Consider the following 22,099-nt stretch of genomic DNA (forward strand, 5'->3'; position numbering starts at 1 on the left):
TTTACCATTTACCTTAACACTGCCTTTTATTCCCCGGTCCCATCTATTCTCTTTACTTACTATCTACCTATTATACTATCTACCTGCACCACTCCATCGCTCTATCGCTCTATCGCTCCGTTGCTTTTGCTCAACCCACCCCCTCGAGCATTCTCGACAACTCCCACCTTATCAATCTACGAATCCACACAGTCCGCTTCGAGCCCACCCACCAAGCTGCTGCACTACATTGTGCTTTTAATACCGAATTAACGATTACCCATTTCAAAGGGGGTTTACTGTTCGGATCAAGGCGGCAGCAAATCTTAAATTCAGACTTACATCAAGTCACTTATATGTTGTATTCTCAACATCGACAATCTATGAAAAATTGCCCCGATGGCTGATCAATGTATTGTCTGTCTAGAAAATCTAGACGTTCAATCGTCATCGTCGCCGTCGCCGTCGCAATTGTATATACCTCTAGAAGGTGACGCGGTGCCGAGCTCCTCGTCCTCCATAAAAACGTCCGAAGTTACAAATGCTCTGGCACGATTATCACCGGGGTCTCCGCTAGGCAGCACATCTAGCGCTGCCCACCAAAACGACGAAGAACATAGAATCGCCGTGATTCAAGTTTGCGGTCATGCTTTGCATGATGCTTGTTTACGAGAATGGACTGGAAAGGCGAACAGCTGTCCGATTTGCCGCCAAGCATTCTACTTGGTGCATGTCTATGATAAAGTTGGAGGTAAGTTAAAAGCGTTGCGATTCTGGCTGCACCCTTTCGGAACGAGAAGCTAACTAAGACTCCCGCTAAGGTACCCAATTATCCTCGTATAAAGTAGAAGATAAGAAGCAAGTTGTCGAATTCGATCCGCAAGCATGGCTTGACGACAATCCTGAAGTAGAAGAGGCAACGAGACCATGTCCCATCTGCAATCGAACCGATAATGAAGATGTGCTCCTACTCTGCGATAACTGCGATGCACCATATCATACATACTGTGTAGACCTCGAAAACGTGCCCCGAGGGCACTGGTTCTGCTTAGAATGCTCGGATACCGGCGCAGATTTCCTGGCCACCGAGCTCCAAGATGCGGATTTTACAGAAGCTAGCTTTTCCGACGGCAATTCTAATTTTCTGCCACGGACTCAGGCTACCATGCGACGAACCAGACGACAAGCCCTTTCAAACGAGTGGCAGGGTGCATGGGGTCAATTTGCAGGCCGGGTTTGGGATGTGTTGCACCTCGATCTGGATAATCATGATGACGATGAAGCTCTACGCAACTTCCGACGATCACAACAACGACTAGAAAGAGAGCAACGCGAGCATCAGCGATGGCAACAGCGTTTCAATATCGCCAGCCGCCTTGGAGTCCATGATGCTTTTGTAAATAACATATCGAATGTGGTGCCCGTACAGCGGCCTCCACCGCCACCTCCTCCCCAGGAAACGGCAGAAGAGAAGCAGGCCTGGGGTGCGCTGGAGAAGGCCATGGAGGCCACCAACCCCAATCGTCCGACCTCGAGTCACAGAAAGCGAAAGTCTCGTTCCGTGACTGCATCTCCAATTGAACCGCCTCAGCAACCGGAACGCAAGCTAAAACGACCTCGAACAAGAAGAGCTCCCACAGTAGGGGAAGCTTCATCGTCCAGTCGCCCTTCTATACAAACCAACCAACCTATATCAGATGGTTTGAATTCAAATCCCACGTCTGCCCAATTTAGTAATGGCGAGGCTCCTTCCTTTCTCTCTTCTTTGTTAAAGGAAGTTGAAATGAGTGCGCCTTCTGACGATGAGAACATCCGCCCGTTCTTCACATTCTCCAAACCAATACCGGACCCATCATCACCGGCTTCGTCTCCTTCTCCATCAGCTTTCAGCAGTCCTCGAGCTCTATCGACTACGCCCCCGCCACGTGCGATTAACGATCGCCCGGGCTCACCCCTGTCCCTCAGCTCACATATTGAACCGATCTATCCACCTACGAATTTCTTGGCAACCCGAGGTAATGGGGATCATAGCGATTCAGATTCGGGATCCCGCCGGCGGACACACCGGCCTCAGAACAATAGGGCGAGCGGTAGCTGTCCCGAAATTCGGCAGCCTCGGCCTCAGCGACAACAACCGACCCCTACTAATGGGTATCTATCACGGTTGCAAGATACTAGTCCTACGCGTGGAGCATTGCCGTTCGAGATGAAGGAGAGCATCAGTGGGATCGTTAAGGACGCCCTCAAGCCTCACTGGAAATCCGGACATATTACGGCAGACCAGTACGCCTCTATCAATCGTGATCTGAGCCACAAGCTGTATAAGGAGGTTTCGGAGGAATCTCTCAACGAGGATGCTCGACAACGCTTCGAGAAGATTGCAACTAAGGAGGTAGCAAGGGCGATCGCAGATCTTAAGGCGTAATAGGGATCGTCACGATTTTGTCACGACGAAGAACAAGAACAAGAACAAGAACAAGAACAAGAACAAGAACAAGAACAAGAACAAGAACAAGAACAAATGGACACGGACACTGACACTGGGCATTTTGCGTGGCGTTTTACGGCTTACTGGGCATCATTAGAAGTTTCGGGTGACCTATAGAGCCATTGATGTTATCAAAGATACCCTTGCGCGGAGTACTCTGCTTTAGCTCCTGAGGCGGTTAGCCCTCGGATGCACCTCCTTTTTCTTGCATACGCGACGGCGTTCGGCATGGGATAAGCAAGCCTCTATAGAGGTACGGACGGACAACATGATGCATATCGGTAAGGTTTGAGCTTTTTTTTCTCATCTTTCTATCCGGAAAGGCCTTTTTTCGAGAGGCTTCTACTGGTATTTCATAGTAATAGGAGGTTCGAATTTTTGGACGTGTATAAGTACAGCATTAGACTAGGTTATGGGGTGGGAAGAATAAGAATTCATACTCGACATTTAACGTCCTATAATCTTTCTTTCTCAATTATCGACTTTGCTTCGTCTGTTAAATATGAAACATGTATGCGTAGCTATAGAGAACACATGGCGAAGTGAGACTGGTTGCCTTGCACGGTTTCATAAAGTCTCGGGTCTCGGGTTAATAAGGCATAAGTATCGGAGTGAATAAGCCACGAGGGCAAGCCGTCCGGGCCAGTCATCATCACATGTCTGTTCAGCTGATATGTGCATACATTAGGTAGGTACATAGGGTACTTGAATACCTACCAGGTACGTACATCCTACCTATTATAAAGCCACTTGTGGCTATCACCAGCCCCGCTTAGCTTGTGTCCCACATTAACTTTTCCATGTCGTCCGTTTTTCTTCTTTTTTTTTTTTTTCCTCTTCTGTTTTTAATATAACCAAGGCACCAATCCTTATCATCAGACCTTTTCTCGCACTCCCAAGACGTCCTGATCATTTACGCGTGCCGAGAGCGAAGCCCCGAGCAGCCTTTTTTCGCTAGCAGTACCTGCAATTTGTGACACTGGGTTCGCTGTTAGATAGACGCTGCCGACATTTTATTGTTTTTGTTTTCGTCTAGTTTTTAGTTGTTTTGTGTGCGTGTGTGCGTGTGCGTGTGTGTGTGCGTATGTATGTGTGTGCGATGTGGGGATATGTATGTATGTATATCTGTATTGTATTAAATCGGTCAGGCTGTCCTTGATTATATGGGGTTTAGTTCTGCGGTTGAATGACTGGCGGGTTGGATGTGGCTGGCTGGGGGTATTGCGATAGCCTTACTTGAATGGTAGATAGGTATCTTATATATCGCACAAGAGGGCAAAGTTGTTCAGGCTAGATAGACTTACAATATACAATCGACGATAAATGTCTTCTCTAGATACCTGCATGATTTCGATACTGTGTCTCATTTGCGAGTAATTCTTTTCGTCAGACGCATTTGCGGTGTTGTAATTTATCCTGCGTGGGTGAGACTGAGCGTTGTCTTACGTCGTGAGAGCTGAAAGTCTCTCTCTCATCTGATTCCTAGCGAGTAGCTGAGAATAAGAACATTGGTTATTGCAATATGAGCGTATTAGTTGCGGTATAATGAGACTTACTACCGTCGCCATCCCTCTCGAGTCATGGACGCCTGTCGTCTTCGTGTTAGTCTGCTGCACTAAGATGAAGTCTCCCTGCAAACTGGCAATAGGACTAAGTTTTATACTCATGCTATATTAAATGTTATACTACGAGTAGTCTCCAGGGGCTCTCAAGTACGTGCTTTATTAGGTAGTGAAGGCAGGGAGAGAGTATAAAACGGGGGAATAGGCCGAGAGACAAAAGCATAACGTAATAAAGAAATAATATATATATCATTGTACTGGTGGTAACTACCAGTGAACAGCATTCGTGTTGCTTTTTGTTGCTGGCTCTCTTACCCCTATTCAGCATACGATCTGGACTCTACATCCCACTCTATGTCATATCGCATATACTTTTCGCCTCAAGGGGCATCTCTCTCGTCTTTTTGTTTAAAAGACGACGGACCGTTGGTTTGGCATATCGATCAAGTGTTTTTTGAATAATTCAAGTGACTTGGAAGGAGTTGCCCTCTATTACATATATCTCGCCTACTAGGCACGGTAGCATCTGGTAAAGTGTTAATTCGCGTTGATCATTCGTATCATTCGTATCATGATGAATATGAATTCATCTCTTGATTGGCATTTCTATTAAGTAAATCCTCTAATAGGATGTATGTATTAACGGGCTATAGTGCCGAAATCTTCGTGCCTCCCTATTCCGCTCTACTGCAAATCATATATCATATCAACCAGCCGAAGTTACCGTCACAAATATGATAACATCAAAGCCGAGAGCCCCGTAAAATATGGGGAGAAGAGTCGTATTTTATTTATAATAATCGCTTGGACTGCTCATGATACAAGCTCGCGCTATAACCCATCTCAAATGCTTCCAAAAAATTCCAGCCTGGGTATTCCTCCAATCCTACCACTGACTTGACGCCGTGTTTGTTGGTTCTTGTGCAAAATGGGTTGCTCGGCATGATAATCGTGACGATAGTGGGGCAAATATCCGCTATATCGTCCATCCAACTGTCCCGCGCTTTTAGTAATCAACGGGCTTCTGGCTCGTTCCGATAAAAAAGAGGCCAGGTATACGTATAAAGCTCGCATGCAAGTCCCTCATCGGTTTCTCATGTGCGACGGTCGCGTCACGTCTTGGCACCCCCTCCACCCGGCGGATCTTCGTCGCTATCAGCAGACCCGGAACTCAACTTTCTACTTTCAGCTCTGAGCGCGGCTCCCTCATTTAGCTCCATCTTATGAAGTCTCTCTCTAAGAAGCTCCTCACCCGGTCTGACATCGAACTCTGCTTCGGAATCCGAGTCTGACTCTTCCTGGTCTGGCGACTTCTTCTCGGCAGGTAGACCACCCTTGGTTACTATTGCAAGGGCTTCCTTCGATACCTCCGGCGCGGGTCGGCGGCCAAAATTCTTTAATAAGCTGTTAGGATCGATGGGTTTGATAGTTGGGTCGTACGCTGCTGGTAGCCCAACAGCTACTGCAACACGATGTGCTTCTTCGTCTGGGGTGAGATTGGGTTCTAGCTCGTATACACTGCTGTTCTCGCTATCGGCTTCGTGCGGTTGACCTAGCAGCATTTGCGCATAGCTTTGCCTAGATGGGTCATGCGCCCGCTTCACCTTTTTTTTCACGCGCTTCTCATTAGGACGCACGACAACAACAGGAACTGGTGAGTATTGCAAGCAGTACTTCGAAAAAGAACTACGATTCACGAGGAACCCCTGGACTCCATCAAGGCTTCTACCCTTCGTACCAACGATCAGCATGGATGGCTGGTATATTTTAATCTAACACGGTTCTGGTTAGTACTAATATTGCAATTCGACAAATTTGATAGTAGCATACGATGAGCTACAGCTCGACTAGTAGGGGATACTAACAAGATGCTGGAACGTGCTGTGTAGTTTCCCAACAGCATATTCTAAAATTAGGCCAATCGCTTTGTTCTGCGTGTTCTTCGACTGGATTGATTCCATCAGAACTTTGGCGTCTTCTTGGTACGCCTTGTCCGTAAGGCGGACCTGGGTTTCGATTACGCGGACGCATATAATCTCGTCGCCGTCGTCGACCAGTTCGTCCAGTAGCCATTGCAAAGCATGATCGGAATACGAGTTGTCGTCTACGCCGACCATAAAGGTGCGGTGTCGTCGTCTAAACTGAAACCCCGCATGGCGGTAGTTGAGGGTGAACGAGATGGGATTATACTCGGTTGATTCGCCGAGGGGGATGTTGTCGAATGCTACATGGGACTCGAACCTTTGTGAGCGAGGAGATTCGGTTAGCGTCTCGGTTGCCATTAGTTAGAAGCGTAGCGGAGAAAGGAAGTAGTGGGTAAGAAACAGGAGAGAGGTTGGTGGTGATACAGCAAAACGGGTCCGTCAAAGGCACCTTTTGCGCGAAATTCGACCAACAGCTGATAGGGGACAAAGACTTGTGATTTTCAGGCCAGTGGCCACTAAAACGCACAGCTTTGCTGCGTCTTCGCCTTCGTCATTTAAAAGAACGAGGTACTTGCTAAAGAAGTACGGGGTTTGGCCTTGGGATGGCATGTGGGGGATTATAGTGAGCGGGGTAGCATCGGGCGAGTCGACGAATAGGGGCTGCTTTAGAGTAGGTCGCGCGAGTAAGAAACCGGACTAGCTTGACGATCCTCACTGGAACGACATGCGCCCATAATGGAAGACCATCTCTTTATCAGTTCTCGGCAACCAACCCAGGCTCGTAGGGTTCATAGGCATTATCATATCTCGAGAGACCATGCGAATAACGACAAGCCACGCGGAATACGTCGGACCTCTCCTAGTCGACAAACGCAGTTATTATTCCTTGAAGGGTCGAGTATCATGCGGCTTCGGAGGTCTCAAGCGGGCCTATGATGTAATAACACGGCCAAATTTGCTCTTCGGTCGCAAAAGAGTTTCCGCCAAGAAGTGCGATCGCGCCGATGCCCTCGCCCGAATAGCCTTAGGGGCTTATAATGTAGCAGCTTCGCGGCCATCCTTGCATTCGAAAAGTCTCGGCGCAAACGAAGCAGAATGTGGATGTGCACGTGCATATGGTATATGCGTACTTGTGTGGATAGGGGATGTAAAATGCGTTAAAAAACGAGATCATGTCGACTTACCTACGGTGCGGCGGAGACGCTGCCCGAATTCGATTTCCAGCATGCGGTTTCTTTAGACCTTGAGGAAGCGATGGGTGTCGAGGGGGTGCAAAGGATATAGACGAGATAGATGCCTTCCTAGATGGAGGACCACTACTCCCCGCACTAGAGGCTGTCTCGCCTGGAGTCGTTGCGCTCGCATCTCCCGTGCTTTCAGCTGTCTCTTTCCCCTTGCCCTTGCCCTTGGGTTCGGTAGCGGCCCGTTGCACTAAGCCTGCGCGGGGAGTGCTCCTTGCGCTATCCTGCGCTGCTGAACTGGAACGGGAGAGCGGGCTCGTTCTCTTCTCGAGAGAGAAGTAATCCGTCTTCTTAACACTTGGTTGCGATTTGGGAGAGACGTCGCTCTCGGGGCTTTTAACCGGGGTAGGTAAACCTCCGGACATATTCTCTTCTTTTCTCGAAATGAACTAAAGTGATCAAGATAGCGCCTATACGGATACTGTCGATACCTTACTCACGTTGCCTCAGTGAGAGGGCGGAGGAGGCAGTTTCGTACTGACGGCATTGAGCGCGGATAGTCCAAGATGAACCCCAAAGGGATAGCCCCGGGGCTATCCGTCTTCGAGATGGTCTGATAGCCGCGTGGAAGACAAAGCAAGCCTGAGTCTCGAAAGATTGAATCGAAAGGCCACGTGGGATAACAAGGATGAGAGATACCAGGAGATATTGATAGTGGAACACGAGACGGATGATTGGTGGGTGGTGTGTTTAGTTAAGTGGTAGCCATAGAGGCCTTACAGCAACTGGTTATGGACGTGTCCTGTCTATGGATCGCAAGAAAGTAAATTAGCTGGGGGGCGTCACGAACATTCCCGTTGGTGTATTGTCCGAGATAGAGAATGATCGGTTTTAAAAACAAACGCTCCGGGTTAAGGTGGCTGAGGCGAAAGTGGTGAAAAGTGAGGGTTAGGTACGTATGGATGATGTCGTACGTTTTGGCTTAGGTGACTTGCTAAGGTGACTTGCTAAGGTGACTTGCTAAGGTGACTTGGCTTCCGCTGCAATCGTGGGAGCTTCGAGTTTCTTTAACCCGCCTTGTCTCGAGTAAGAAAAGCTTGTTTGAGGGAAGAAAGCTTGGCTGTGTTAAGTTTCGGCGGGCGGATTGGCGCGTAGTTGTAGTTGTATGTAGGCAGTAGACAGACAGACGGGTTGCTTTTAACGATGTATCTTTTTGAAAGGGAAAACAACCTTGGAAGTGGGTACAAAATGCACTTGATGTCTAAACGAGAGAGTACATACGTAGGTACGTATAAACTTGTAAAGTGTTGCAAGTAACAACAACAATGATGAATTACGATGAATTGCTGGCCAAAAAGGTAATAGTTGAGTCAGGCTTCTTTTTTGAAGAGGTGAAGGAGTTTGGATAAGGCGGCCATGGGAGGAGCGGGCTAGATGTACATATGAGGTAAAGGGCAGTAACGATAGTAAGTAGTAGCTAGTGGGCTTGTAGGGGCTGTATAGGGTCTGTAGCTGCCCCGGGCGATGTTCTTTTTCTTAAACTTGGTACGCACAAAAATGGGAAAGTAAAGAGTTGGAGCCAAGAGCTTAAACCTTGCGGCAGATGACGGCGCGTTTCCAGATTTTCCTATTTTTACACGCTACCGCAGGGAACTAGCACCTGGGCAGGACTAGCAGGTACTTATACATGTGTACCTAGATACCTCTTATAGCATACGCGTCTTAACGCTTGTGGTTTGGGTACATGTAATTAGGTACTCGTACTGGACTAACTATCTCGGTACCCAACGTATGTACCTAACAGCAGCTAGGTACCTTGGTTGTATGTACATATGCTAGCTACATCAGATACATCAGGTACATTAGGTGCCTACCTACACTATTGGAACCTGCCACCGTTAGCACCCCGGTTTATGCATCTACAGGCGCACAGGTACATGTACTATGTATGTATGCATTATGCTCAAAACATGTACATTGGTCGCATACGTTGATGTAAGTCATCTCGCCTCCGCCTAATCTAAATTCTGAAGAAGCATCAATTGATCTTCCTCTCACGCTTCGAGGTTGTTTTCGTCTTACCTTTCGCTTTTCCCCCTTTTTATTCCATTCGTCCAATCGCAACATGTCGACAACTTGCGGCAGACACTCCAATGCGACGTCAGGCCAGCGTAATCGTCAGATCAGCCAGCAAAGCTGTTGTTCGAAGCCGATATCCCGTATCCTATATCCTAAATGGGCATCTCGTATCTCAAATCGACCTTGTGTAAAACTCCCGTCGACTTCTTGCAGCGGCATATGACAACTGCCTTAAGCATCTAGTCATCACTACCTTGTACTCGTCATCACGTCTCTGGTTGCGCTTTCGGTATATGTGATGACAGCAACAATCATAACAACAATCATAACAATCATAACAACAACAATAGCAATCGCCCAAGTACTGTACCACTATGTGTTCATCTAAAATTGATAATATCAAGGCTTCGTCCACAACGTCTGCGGCTAGAAGCCAACTGCACTCCCAGACCGGCGGGTTAGGGCCAAGAAAGAACATTCACCCCTCCTCGCCTTATCCTCAGGTCCTCTCCAACCCTTCCGTATTCCTCAGTACTGGACGTATCTAGAAGGTAGCTCTAAGGACCAGGCTCTACGTACGTCCGGATTGTAAATTTCTTCCTATCAGGTACGCAATTCAGAGTAACTACCGATGTGGCTTACACATGGGTTGTCCGCGCGTGAGGCCTGCCTCCGCTTTTTAACTTACTTACTTGCTTGAGTAATTATGTGTCTTGATGGTCAAGATCCGCAAAGTCTTCGTCCTAGCCGAGAAACGTACATGGTAGATACCTACTTACTCCAAGAAATAGAAACCCCATACCATTCAAAAGGGTACCAAGACCAGACCATAGGGATTAGCAGAACGAACACATAAGACATGCGGGAGTAGTACAATCTCGTGCTCTTGGCGAACTTGGCGCATAGCTCGCGTAGCCAAGACGTTGACGGGCAAGGATAGCTTTCCTTTCCAACACTTTCTTTCCACTCTGATGACATATCTGTGCAACTCCTGCGGGAGAGTTAACAAGGAAATCGAGGCACATAGCACGACAGTCGTTCTAACTGGGAGCACCACACGACATATCTCCATATTTTTCAGACTACTAAGGAAAAAAAAGAAAAGAAAAAGAATAAGGAAACGCTCCACTGGGATGGATTACGGATAGAATCATGCGCATCTCCGCCTCTAAACCTCCACCACAACGTAACAGTACCTGACATTACGTCTAACCTAATGCTACCAGGCGCGGGCCCCAAAGTAGCGGGTGGGATGAGGAGCCACCGGGTCGAGCCGTTTCACACCAACCATCCATCCATCACGATCGAACGCTGCCAGATGGAGTTCCCTACTTAGGCTACATTTCCCCGGTTTGCTCCTGTCGGATAGGGTAGATCTCGTCACATCGGCACTGCTACCCGTCGTGGAGGAACCAGGAGGGGAGAGGCCTCCTTCGTCGCCAGGTAGTTCTCTCATATCGCATACCTATGGAGTCGAAAGGTCACATGGTTTTCTCTTCCACTGGGTATAAGATATCTACCGCTCATACGTTTATACGTTCATACGTGTTCGCCGTATTGAGTCATCAGAGACAATACTCGGGTGTACGCATTGCAGCCTGCCCGCCATTCGCGAAGTTTCCGTCCAGGGGGGGTGAGTGTCTACTTGATGAGGCTACTAACCCGTATGATGTGTGATGTATGATGTGTGATGGTATATTATTATTCATCGTTTCTCAACATTCTCACATGTCAGGGATTCCACGAAACAGACAACCTAAGAACAGCATGAGGTGAAATGATGAACTAACAGGTCTGACCTTGGAATTCGATAAAGACTGTTAACCACAAAAGATCCATGTCTCCCATGCCATGTCAGCCACAGTGGGATGCAAGAAATCTTGGCTTTCTGCAGCCTCACCGAATATATCACAGATTCACTACCGCCTAAGCACCCCAGCTCCCACACGGGCTACAGCTTCGCCTGGTTATTTGTTCACGTAGAACCCGATATTTTCCTAAATCCCAACTAAAAGATCCTCACCGTACTATTACACCTCTCTACGGAGCGATAACCGAATTAAATATCTAGTCACAACTTACCGACACCCGGAAACCAAGAGATTGGCGAATGCCGCGATCGCATATATGCCTCCATACCCTAGGACAAAAACATAACGCATTGTGCTGACCGACTCGCACCTTGACGAACCATGCTTGACCGCTTTAACCAATCCAACTGCCATCGCCGACCGGCACCGGTGTTGATGATAAGTCCATTCGGTGCGATTCGGTCACGTTTACTATTATCCTATGTAGTGTTATGACCGTTGTATGTATGTCCATGCTTAACTTTCTATCGTCCCCTTTGCTTTCTATCTCCAAGTAATACCGTTCGTTATGATTTGTCAAGCATGCTTGGCAATATAATTTGGCAGGGCAATGAATGTGAACGGATCATGCTCCGTATCTCTATATAGGTACGCATTCAGTATCGAGATCCGATAAGCTCGAGTTTTCGTGACTATATTTTATTTATTTCTTATTCATAGCATACCTTAAGTATATGATACCTAACCTAGTCTTGAACCCCCTCCCCCCCGAGTCAATACGACCCCTCATTAGATTTCTCCGAGTCTGCAGCCGTAATCTGATCCGTTTCTGAGCTGTCACAGATCGACCAAGCCTATCAGCCTAATCACCATCATTATCACTTCCCATGCCGTACATAGTTAGCCGTATAAACTATAAACTTAGGTAGTAGAATATGTAGGTGATATTGAGGCTCTACTCGTCAATTATCATATGTATGTTTCAACGCCACGAAAACACATTTTGGTCCTGTCACGGACTTGGCTTCCTTGGCTCTTCTACTTGGCAAGTCTTGATTCCTACCACGGTGAACTATGACACGCGATCACAACGGAGTCGCATACCGGTATAGGTAGGACTACGTAGAGAATGGGGAACGTCAACATGGTCATTTAATCATGAGAGCAACAAGGATAGTGTCTACATATATTAAATTGATACCCTTGCAACTCCCGTCGACATCCCATTGGTACAGCGTAACAGACCCCGTGAACATCCAGGCGTTATACTTATTCGTCTGACAGAACGATTAGGTAAGGTATAACTTCAATAACATCCAGCCTCCTATATACCGAAATCCTTAATATTCAATAACTACCTCCTGGCCTCTATGTGTACACGAGAAGAGAAGACAGTCCAATGAATTACGATTCATTCGTACGAAAGTGTTTACTGTTATTTCTATTGCTCGCTTATATCAGGCCAAGCCAACTCGCATGGTGTAGAAAGGGAGACGTACAGACACTCACAGTGCCAAGCTGCAGCAAGAATATCTACAAGAATATACCAAAGAGTTGTTATTATATCTCATAAAATATAAGAGCAAAAACCATTCTGACTCTTACATGCTATGCTCTTCCCTAAATCTCCAACCTCGTCGTCCATTATTCTCTCCTATTTCTTGTGTGAAGGCACTCGAAGCCCGTACTACAACTCCTGTCAGATAGGTAACACTACGCCATATTTTTTTATGTGTGCTGAGCTGTTTCTCGCCTCGTCGTCGTCCACTAATTAGTCCGCAGCGGAGACTTTGCCAACCCGAACTCCATAACCAAGCCTTTGTATGGAGGCGTCACTTTTCTCCGCCATAAAACGACTATCGCAGGTATCGTCGAAGTATACTACCCCCTCGAACCTGCAAGCGGTACGAACTGTCGGGATCAGAGTCGCAAACTACTACTGCTGCTACATGCTCAACTAGCCGTACCCATCGCCCAGGCAGCATTCCCCGTCCTGAGGCATCAAGGGCGGGCTAGCACCACGCACGGAGAATATCCGCCTAGGTAGCTACCTAGCTAGCCCGCCCCAGTCCACCACGCAAAATTCCCATCGTCTCCACGCTGGCGCCCGGGAGTCCACATTTGCATGCGCGGTCGACTGGCGAGTGAGTAGCCGGCGTCCGAGGGTTCCTGGTCGTATACATAGTAGTAGAAGCTGTGTCACGAGAAAGCATTACCGGAAAAGGCGAGTGGCTTGTAGATGCTTGCTGACGAGCAATTGCATGGCTTCGAACCAATACAATACCTGCTGCATCTTTCCGAGGGGTCGGGGATGCAGTAGTGGCCTGTCCTGGCTCAACCCGGATTTACATCACAGCACGGCACATAGGTATGGTACATATCTGGAGCAACAAATGGATTGATGGATGGATGGATGGATGAACCGACCCCAGCTATCACTAGGTTCGCACACCCCATGTGCCTAATTACCTTAAACAGACGTAAGGGGCGAGACTGCGTAAGCGTGTGTGTATTCCGGGTATGTGGTTGATTGACTACGGCCTTGGTGCTTGGGAATCAGCAGCGTAAGTGGTAATAAGAATTAGGTCGTCTATAACTTGCTAGGCGGGAGGAGCTCTATTAGACTAGGTTACCTATGTATGTAGGGACCCCATGTTATTGCTGGCACTATATCTCCGACTAAAGTCCCGTGAGGCATCGTCAAGATGCCTACCCAAGCAGTGCCACCCACAAAATCGTATTCTCGAGAAGCACCAGGCACCCCAGATGCCAGATACGTGAGAGATCGGCGGCGGTATATCGACTGGCGCACACATGACCCATGTTATCGTCTTGTCGCGTTAAACCGCATACATGTAACCTATGAGGTTATTCTACATATTCATCTTAGGATAGTAGTCTAGCGGAGCACGCAAATATGTAAACCTCTCTCCCTCTAGGTAGAAATTGTCTTTGCCGACGACGATACCAAATCCGGGGTCTCTCTACATAGTGTAGGTAAGTCCAGACTACATAGTACCAGGGGATTGCCGATTACCCGCCTCATCGTCACACTCGGCACGCTGATTCCGCGGGGAGGTGGCTGTGCGAAACGTGAGAGTTGATATCTACCTAGGTGACCATCTGTCCCCAACTCAGCTACCCCGTGAACTACACTACTGCGGCGACGACGATACGGTGTATGTACTGATTCGCTCTTTATGCATCTAGACAGCTCTATGAGCATGGTGTGTTAGTTGCAGCAAACGAGCGGTATATTAACTACGTATCCTATCCTACCTGGTCACCCGCTACCATTCCTTCGTATAAACCGGGTCAGCTTAGGACCTAGGTTAGGGTATATGTGGTGGTCCTCACACACAGGAGGGTTCGGTTCGTGATGGAGATGGCTATGCCATGCCATGCCATGTCCCCTCCCACTTCCCCCTTTTCGGATAGCAGCAATGTAGGCATGTAAGTGCATTAGGCATTAGGTATACAGAGCCCTACCTACACAGCTTACACCCTACGCACAAATCTACCTACATACACACACATATATATATATATATATCTATATAGGTATAATACTCAACTACCTAAGCTTAGGTAGGTATGTATATGTAAGTCCAAACGCACAAAACGCCGCAACTCGGCTACACATCTATGTAGGTAGGCATCTATGTATCTAACCTAGCCAGTCCTACAACGCCGCCAGCCCACCTCAAGGCTCTTGGCCTTCCTCAGCCCTGCGCGCTACGCGCGTTGTCACACCGAGCTAGCGAGACGACACGGCACAAAGTAGGCATATCTATCGGCGGCCAAGACTGACAGACCTACCTCCTCCCCTCCTTAGCCGCTTGGCACTCGAGCCCGCCCCCCGTTGCCAACAGCAACGCCGCCCGCCGAGTCGCAGAGCGCCCTAGCTGGGAGGCCTCCTAACCCACTTACTTCCACTCACCAACCATGTATGTAAGCGTGCAACAGGCAATACCAAGACTCTATTCTACGTAGTTGTGTGAATAAATGAATATATGTAGGTATACACACACACACACACACACACACACACACACACACACACACACACAAAAAACACAGACCCGTTCCGTAACTACATAATAGACGATAGCTTAACCTAGGTTAGTAAGTAGGTAGGTAGGTAGCCAAGGCGGCTGAGACCCCCTAGTCCGAAAGGCTGCGGATCACTCGCACTCCCTGCACAACCTGTGCTGCAACGTCGAGCCATCACCGGCATTGCTACTACTACTACCACCACCACCACTACCTTCAACTCTATGTATACCACCCCAAAGCGCCGCACTGCACGCCGTTAGACCCTCCGTTACTCGCGTATACTACCTATATTGCACTGCGATGCCTTCTGCCCGCATATGTGCGGTATATATATTACACATAGACGCCGAACCCGGGTCTTGGCGTTGGTATTGAAGAAAAAAGCTCTTCCACCTCATGATCTATGTAGATCTGCACATTCTGCACATCATATTATGTGCAGACCTATGTAGAAGAAAAACTCCAATCGTCTAAACTACGACACTGCAGGGGATAAAAAAGCATATACGAGTCAAAGGAGTAAGTTGATCAGTCATTTGATTACCATATCTATTCATGAGACTTGAAAATAAAAAGACAAACTGGGCGGGTAGCCCCCGTTCGTCTTCTACGTATAAACCAGCCGATATCTTTCTTTTCGCCGGTTACTCTTTTGCCTGTCAGCCCGCCTGTCTCCCGTAGTCGGAGAGAGTGACATACAAATATCCCATTACGCCTATGCAATGCAAACTGGAGACGAAACCTGTGGGAGGACCCGTCCCCCTTACGTTCCCCTTTCTAACCCTTTGGCCTTGAGAACATCTTGCTTTGATGGTCTTAGTTGTACGTCCGTGACAGGTTGCGGAGGTACCAGTCCACCAACTTGCGCCCAACCTTGGCTTCCGAGATGTGAATTAGATCCTATAGGTTTCTGTTAGTGCTCTGGTACGGTTAAAGTTGGATGGCCCTATGTAAGGCTGGATCCTTGAGGCGGCAAAAAAAACTTACTCCTTGCAGAGCGTAGTCCAGGTCGCTCACGTTGACCCATTCTCCTTCTAGTAGGGCATGGTCGGTCCACCGCAGCTGCTTAGTGCGCTGCTTGTTGACTAGTAGCCAAGAGCGTAGCTCTTCCGGCTGCACCTCTAGGAACCCAGCGAGCTTCTTAAGATCCATAGTCGTGTAGAGGCGTAGGTAAGATTTTACGGTAGGGTTCCACATGTTAGTCTTGACCTCATCCATGAAGATGGAGAGGTGGTGATCGATCGGGTCCACATTGGCCTCGGGGTTATCGAAGTCAGGGGGAACCGGCGAGATGAACTTGGGGCAGGCAGCCTTGAATAGCTCCTCGAAGATCGGTAGAGACTCGGGGCCACCTCGCTGTAGCTTGAGCAGCTGGTCTCCGTACTTCTCCCTCAGAGCGGTGTGGATGGTGTCGTCGAGACGGGTCGGCTGGAAGGCCACGCAGATGGCAATGAGAGCGTACATCTGATCATTCTTCTTGGTGATCGAATCGTATTGGGCGTTCTTCTGGAAGTTCTTGGTGCGAGATACGTAGACAAGAATGTGGCTGAACATGCGGATGGCATCGGCATATCGATGCATCATCATGTAGGAGAAGCCTACGTAGTAGTAGGTCGTGAAATGGGCGGCCATGACACGTGCAAACATGGCCTTCTTGTTAAGCTCGATGTCATCGAGGGTCTTCAGCGCTAGGCTGAAATCTCCCAGGAGGCAGTGGACGCGTAGCAGTCCGATGATAGAGAAATATCCGAGCATTCGGTATAGGGTCTTGGAGCCGTAGTCTCCAGCGACGGCGGCGGGATCCTCATTGCGCTTCATGGCGGCCAACTGCTCGGTAATTTGCGATCGCTGGATCAGAGAGTACAGTACGTTGAGCACACTATAGCAGCCCCATGTGTTGGGGTTCTCGCGTAGAATCTGTCTCTCTTCCTCATTATCTCTCGCTTGTCTTGCAATTCTTAGTCGGTAAGAGGAGAAGCTGTTGAACTGGTAGATGAACTCGTCGATGACATCCCAGGCCCAGTAGTGCTATATAAAGTATTGTCAGAACACCGATCAACCGTCTTGGTTATTTATATATGATGAAGCTAGGACAACTTACCGAGGGAGGTTCCAAATCAACGGGACCATCCGAGTTAAGGATGAAGTGGAATAGGTTGCAGTAAGAATCGTAGCTTTGGAATTTGACTTCGAGAGGGGCAGAGAAGTCCAAGGGTTGAGCAGCAGCTACGAGTCTGGACTGGATATCATCGGTCTGCTGGGCCATGGTCAAAGAATTGACCTGCTCCAATTCTTCCATACCATCTTCATACTGGACCTGCTCTTGGTAGTCAGCCACAAGGGCTTCCTCCTCGACATCGCTGTCATCCTCGATGGTGCGCACAGGCGCGGTACCGTTTCTTAGTCCGCTCATCGTGGAAATGTGGTGTGGCACAAGGACGATGTCGCGAATAGTATCGTGGGGATCGTAGCCGTGGAGGGGCTCGTCGCAATTTTTTGGCCCTTGTTGTATTGAAAAGATCTGGAGAAGGATTAACTGGAAAAAAAGAACCGAAGTTTTGGCGGATTAGGGCTTCTCAATGTGGCCCTTGCGCTTGGGCTTTGCCCCTCCTTTTGCACTTGCACTTGCAGAATCAAATTTTGGCGGGGCCGCGGGGCAGTTGAATCTCTACGCTTATCGATATTCTTTGCCCCGCTATCAGCAAAGGAAGTCTTAGGAGGTACCTAGACGGCAATTAGAAATGCAAAGGGAAGCTATGAAACGTCATAGTATAGATAAACCGGCATACCGGGCAGGAAGACGAAGCTTGGATCTTAAATTATACAACTATGATTCATAGTGACTACCTCGTTACAGAAACCCCACAACAAAAGCCACTATAAGCTTAGAATTGGTAGAATTGGTAGAATCCAGCCAGTCAGACTTGTGGATACTTAAACGTTACTGCAACCAAAGATAACTACCTAACCTAAGTCACTTCACCACCTAAACGATATAAATACCTAGGTAGGTACCTAGGTACTTTTGTTGTTTCGTCAACCTCCCCGTCGGAGCTATTTATTTAGTTATAACCAACTACCTGAGCTTATTTTGATGGTCTCCAGTACCGACTTCATCTACTTCATATCTTCATATCTTCATATCTTCTCATTTTGAAAACACAACACCGTCAACATGCCCGTCGTCACTCCGGAGAAATTAGCTGCTCTACAGCGACATGCGGATGATATAAGAAATGTACTCGTCCCCTCATTCTGAGTCTGTTAGTGCTCATTTGACTGACATATCTCAGATCTGTATCCTAGCTCATGTTGACCATGGCAAGACGTCCTTAACAGACGCCCTCCTTGCTACAAATGGCATCATTTCGCCAAAGCTTGCCGGCAAGATCCGGTATCTTGACTCACGACCCGATGAGCAAATCAGGGGTATCACTATGGAATCTTCCGCTATCTCCCTATACTTCTCTATGCTCCGAAGACCTGCTCCGGATGCTACACCCGTACCTAAGGAATACTTAATCAACCTAATAGACTCACCCGGACACATTGATTTCAGTAGCGAAGTGTCAACTGCATCAAGATTATGCGATGGTGCTGTTGTGCTGGTCGACGCTGTCGAGGGCGTTTGTAGTCAAACAGTCACAGTTCTCCGCCAGGCGTGGATGGAGAAATTAAAACCTCTTCTGGTTTTCAACAAGATAGATCGACTGGTTACCGAGTGGAAAATGACTCCAGGTGAAGCTTACATCCACCTTAGCAAGCTTCTAGAACAGGTGAATGCCGTTTTAGGAAGTTTCTTCCAGGGAGAACGTATGGAGGAGGATCTGAACTGGCGAGAACGAATAGACGAGAAAGTTGCCGCAGTTGCTGCAAGAGAGGTGAAACTCGGAGATATCGAGAGCGAAACGGGCGATCTACAATTCGAGGAACGAGACGACGAAGAACTATATTTCGCCCCTGAGAAGAATAACGTCATATTTAGCAGCGCCATTGATGGCTGGGCCTTTACCGTGCGACAATTCGCCAGCTTATACGAGAAGAAGCTCGGCATTAAGCGAAGTATTATGGAAAAGGTGTTATGGGGCGATTTCTACTTAGATCCGAAGACTAAGAAGGTTCTTGGCCGAAAACATCTGAAGGGCCGTAATTTAAAGCCTATGTTTGTCCAGCTTGTGCTCGAGCAAGTTTGGGCCGTATATCAAGCAACTACTGGTGGAGATCATGGAAAGGGGTAAGTCGATTTTCTTTCTGGTTTTTTTTTTCATTAATACTATTCATTTCGTCTCCTATTCAAGCATTGAGATACTTCATTGCCCAAAGCTATTAAAAGTTTCAAAAATCTCGACTTATAAGTCTCGGATTGAGAAGCGATACGCTAACTATGATATAGCGATCCGGCTCTGCTCGAGAAGATAACAAAATCGTTAAATATCACAATAGCGCCGCATATTGCCAGGTCGCGAGATCCCAGACTACTACTTACAACGGTTTTTTCATCATGGCTACCACTATCAACAGCTCTTTTAGTGTCTGTCGTCGAGTCTCTGCCGTCTCCAAAAGTGGCCCAGGCTGAACGTTTGCCCGAGTTGTTAGAATACTCTCCCGGGTCATCTCACATCGATCCACCGGTTAAGGATGCGATGGTGAATTTCAAAACGTCAAAGTCAGACCCCATGGTTGCATACGTTAGCAAGATGGTTTCTATACCCGAAAGCGAACTTCCGGAGAATAAGAGGCGGACTAATCAGCTCAGCGCCGAGGAAGCCAGGGAACTGGCCAGGAAAAAACGGGCGGAATTCGCTCGTGCTCAGGCGGCAGAAAGCAACGGAGTGGATTCCCTTAGCACGGCTCTCGATAGTGCGAATTTAGATGACTTCGTACCCGAAGAGGAGAAAAAGATCGACCCAGAGCATTTGATAGGGTTTGCACGGATATATTCAGGTACTCTATCTGTCGGAGACTCACTTTACGTCCTGCCACCAAAGTTCTCCCCCGCAAATCCCCACGCGGCCCCTGAGCCTCAGAAGGTGACTGTAACGGCTCTATACATGCTCATGGGCCGCAACTTGGAATCGCTTGATTCCGTCCCGGCTGGTGTCGTTTTCGGCATTGCCGGCCTCGACGGTCATATCTTAAAATCGGGAACACTATGTAGCCAATTGGAAGGTTCCGTCAATTTAGCGGGTGTCAACATGGCGGGAAAACCTATCGTGCGAGTTGCCCTTGAACCGGTTAATCCAGCCGATCTGGATAAGATGATCGAGGGTCTCAAGCTGCTTGTGAAGAGCGATCCGTGTGCAGAGTACGAGCAATTCGAAAGCGGCGAACATGTTCTGCTTACGGCTGGTGAACTACATCTGGAAAGGTGTCTGACGGATCTGAAGGAGAGATTTGCAAGGTGCGATATTCAGGCCGGTACGCCTATCGTACCGTATAGAGAGACGATTGTGCGCGCGGAGGAAATGAGACCACCAGCAAATAAGGAATTGGGACGCGGCGTTGTTATTGGCGTCACGAACTCGAAACAGGTCAGCATCACAATTCGAGTACGGCCATTACCCGAAAACGTTACCGAGTTCCTCCTCAAAAACCCAGGCGCTATCAAGCGTCTCTACTCAGAACGAAATGCGCTAGAGGAACCCGAACAAGAGAATGGAATCGACGGAGAACAGAAAATCGAGGATGATGATGATGATCTACTCGAAGGCAAAAGCATATCTCTCGACGAGCTGAAAAAGCAACTACAGGCGAATTTGGAGAGTGGCAAAGGACGTGAGGGGTGGAAAGGTGTCGTCGACAAGATAACAGCTTTCGGACCGAAGCGAACGGGTCCAAATCTACTCATCGACGCAACTAAAGATAGCTATTTCCCCAAGGTGTTCGCTCCGGAGAAGCAAGCGGATGACAGCAGCCCAAAGGCAGACGAGACACTCAAGGCTGCACATCTATGTGACAAGGTTACATATGCGTTCCAACTGGCCATGAACCAAGGTCCGTTATGTAACGAGCCTGTACAAGGTGTAGCTGTCATAATTGAAGACGTGACTGTCGCGCCAGCGGATGAGGAGGCATCTGCACGGGATCGTCTTGGCCGGCTTACAGGCGAGGTCATCAAGATGGTCCAGCAGTCTATTCGCCAGGGCTTCTTGGATTGGTCTCCACGCCTAATGCTCGCTATGTATTCATGCGAGATCCAGGCAAGCAGTAAGTTCTTCTTTCCAAAATAAAAAAGGTTTTCTTCATATTTTATCCCATTCCTGTTTGCTCTAGACAATATACTAACGTCAATCATAGCTGAGGTCCTTGGACGCGTATACGATGTCATTACGCGGCGCCGCGGCCGCGTTCTCTCAGAACAGATGAAAGAAGGCACGCCGTTCTTCACCATCCAATCAACGATCCCCGTGGCGGAATCATTCGGGTTCGCGGAGGAGATGCGCAAGCGCACGTCGGGTGCCGCGCAGCCGCAACTCATCTTCCAAGGGTTCGACATTCTGGTTGATGAGGACCCGTTCTGGCAGCCCTTCACCGAAGATGACCTCGAGGATCTAGGTGAGCTTGCCGATAAGGAAAACGTTGCGAAGAGATATATGGACGGCGTAAGGAGGAGGAAGGGTCTGCTAGTTGAGGGTAAAGGCCAGAGGGTTGCGGCTGAGAAGCAGAAGACTCTGAAGAGGTAAAGGTGCTAAATGGCCTAACCTAGGTAGTGAATGAGTTTTGATTAGTTAAGGTATGGGTGCTGGATAGGGAGGATGTTCGGAGTCAAGTGATGCGTAAAATTCATAATGCGATAATTTAGGAGGAATACGTCCTGCGTTGTCGTCAAATAAATTTTGTGTGCGCCTTGTAGTTTCGTTGAAAATAAGTGAGTTGCGTGTGTGACGGTTTAGAATAATTACATCCACCTTATATAAATCTTGGTTGTTGATCTAACTCATCAACCGTATGAAAAGCTTTATAAAAATGTCTTTTCTTAGTGTTGTTGTGCTTATTTGACACTTACTTGCTTGCCTGA

At 48.1% G+C, this 22,099-nt stretch overlaps 4 protein-coding genes across 4 annotated transcripts; 2 read left to right on the forward strand and 2 right to left on the reverse strand.

The window, feature by feature from the left end:
* Nucleotides 1–378: 378 nt before the first annotated feature.
* F4813DRAFT_382675 (uncharacterized protein) lies at nucleotides 379–2,404 on the forward strand (the record flags this gene model as incomplete). Its single annotated transcript, XM_049245842.1, has 2 exons — nucleotides 379–730; nucleotides 801–2,404. The coding sequence occupies 2 exons, from the start codon at nucleotides 379–381 to the stop codon at nucleotides 2,402–2,404; spliced, it is 1,956 nt and encodes a 651-aa protein (XP_049096412.1).
* A 2,183-nt stretch (nucleotides 2,405–4,587) lies between these two features.
* F4813DRAFT_209052 (universal stress protein family) lies at nucleotides 4,588–6,722 on the reverse strand. Its single transcript, XM_049239638.1, has 2 exons — nucleotides 5,895–6,722; nucleotides 4,588–5,801 (listed from the first exon to the last, which is right to left on the reverse strand). Exons 1-2 carry the CDS (start codon nucleotides 6,309–6,311, stop codon nucleotides 5,142–5,144), a joined length of 1,077 nt encoding a protein of 358 aa, XP_049096413.1. The 5' UTR covers nucleotides 6,312–6,722; the 3' UTR covers nucleotides 4,588–5,141.
* An 8,666-nt stretch (nucleotides 6,723–15,388) lies between these two features.
* F4813DRAFT_209167 (eukaryotic translation initiation factor 3 subunit) lies at nucleotides 15,389–17,856 on the reverse strand. Its single transcript, XM_049239639.1, has 4 exons — nucleotides 17,183–17,856; nucleotides 16,069–17,109; nucleotides 15,781–15,981; nucleotides 15,389–15,730 (listed from the first exon to the last, which is right to left on the reverse strand). Exons 1-3 carry the CDS (start codon nucleotides 17,492–17,494, stop codon nucleotides 15,898–15,900), a joined length of 1,437 nt encoding a protein of 478 aa, XP_049096414.1. The 5' UTR covers nucleotides 17,495–17,856; the 3' UTR covers nucleotides 15,389–15,730; nucleotides 15,781–15,897.
* On the forward strand, nucleotides 17,583–21,933 carry F4813DRAFT_370937 (P-loop containing nucleoside triphosphate hydrolase protein). The gene is made up of 4 exons (XM_049244566.1): nucleotides 17,583–18,319; nucleotides 18,375–19,315; nucleotides 19,475–21,288; nucleotides 21,379–21,933. Exons 1-4 carry the CDS (start codon nucleotides 18,257–18,259, stop codon nucleotides 21,762–21,764), a joined length of 3,204 nt encoding a protein of 1,067 aa, XP_049096415.1. The 5' UTR covers nucleotides 17,583–18,256; the 3' UTR covers nucleotides 21,765–21,933.
* Nucleotides 21,934–22,099: the final 166 nt, after the last annotated feature.

The sequence above is a fragment of the Daldinia decipiens genome, assembly GCF_022478715.1.
Source record: "Daldinia decipiens strain CBS 113046 unplaced genomic scaffold F4813scaffold_37, whole genome shotgun sequence".
Lineage (NCBI taxonomy): Eukaryota > Fungi > Ascomycota > Sordariomycetes > Xylariales > Hypoxylaceae > Daldinia > Daldinia decipiens.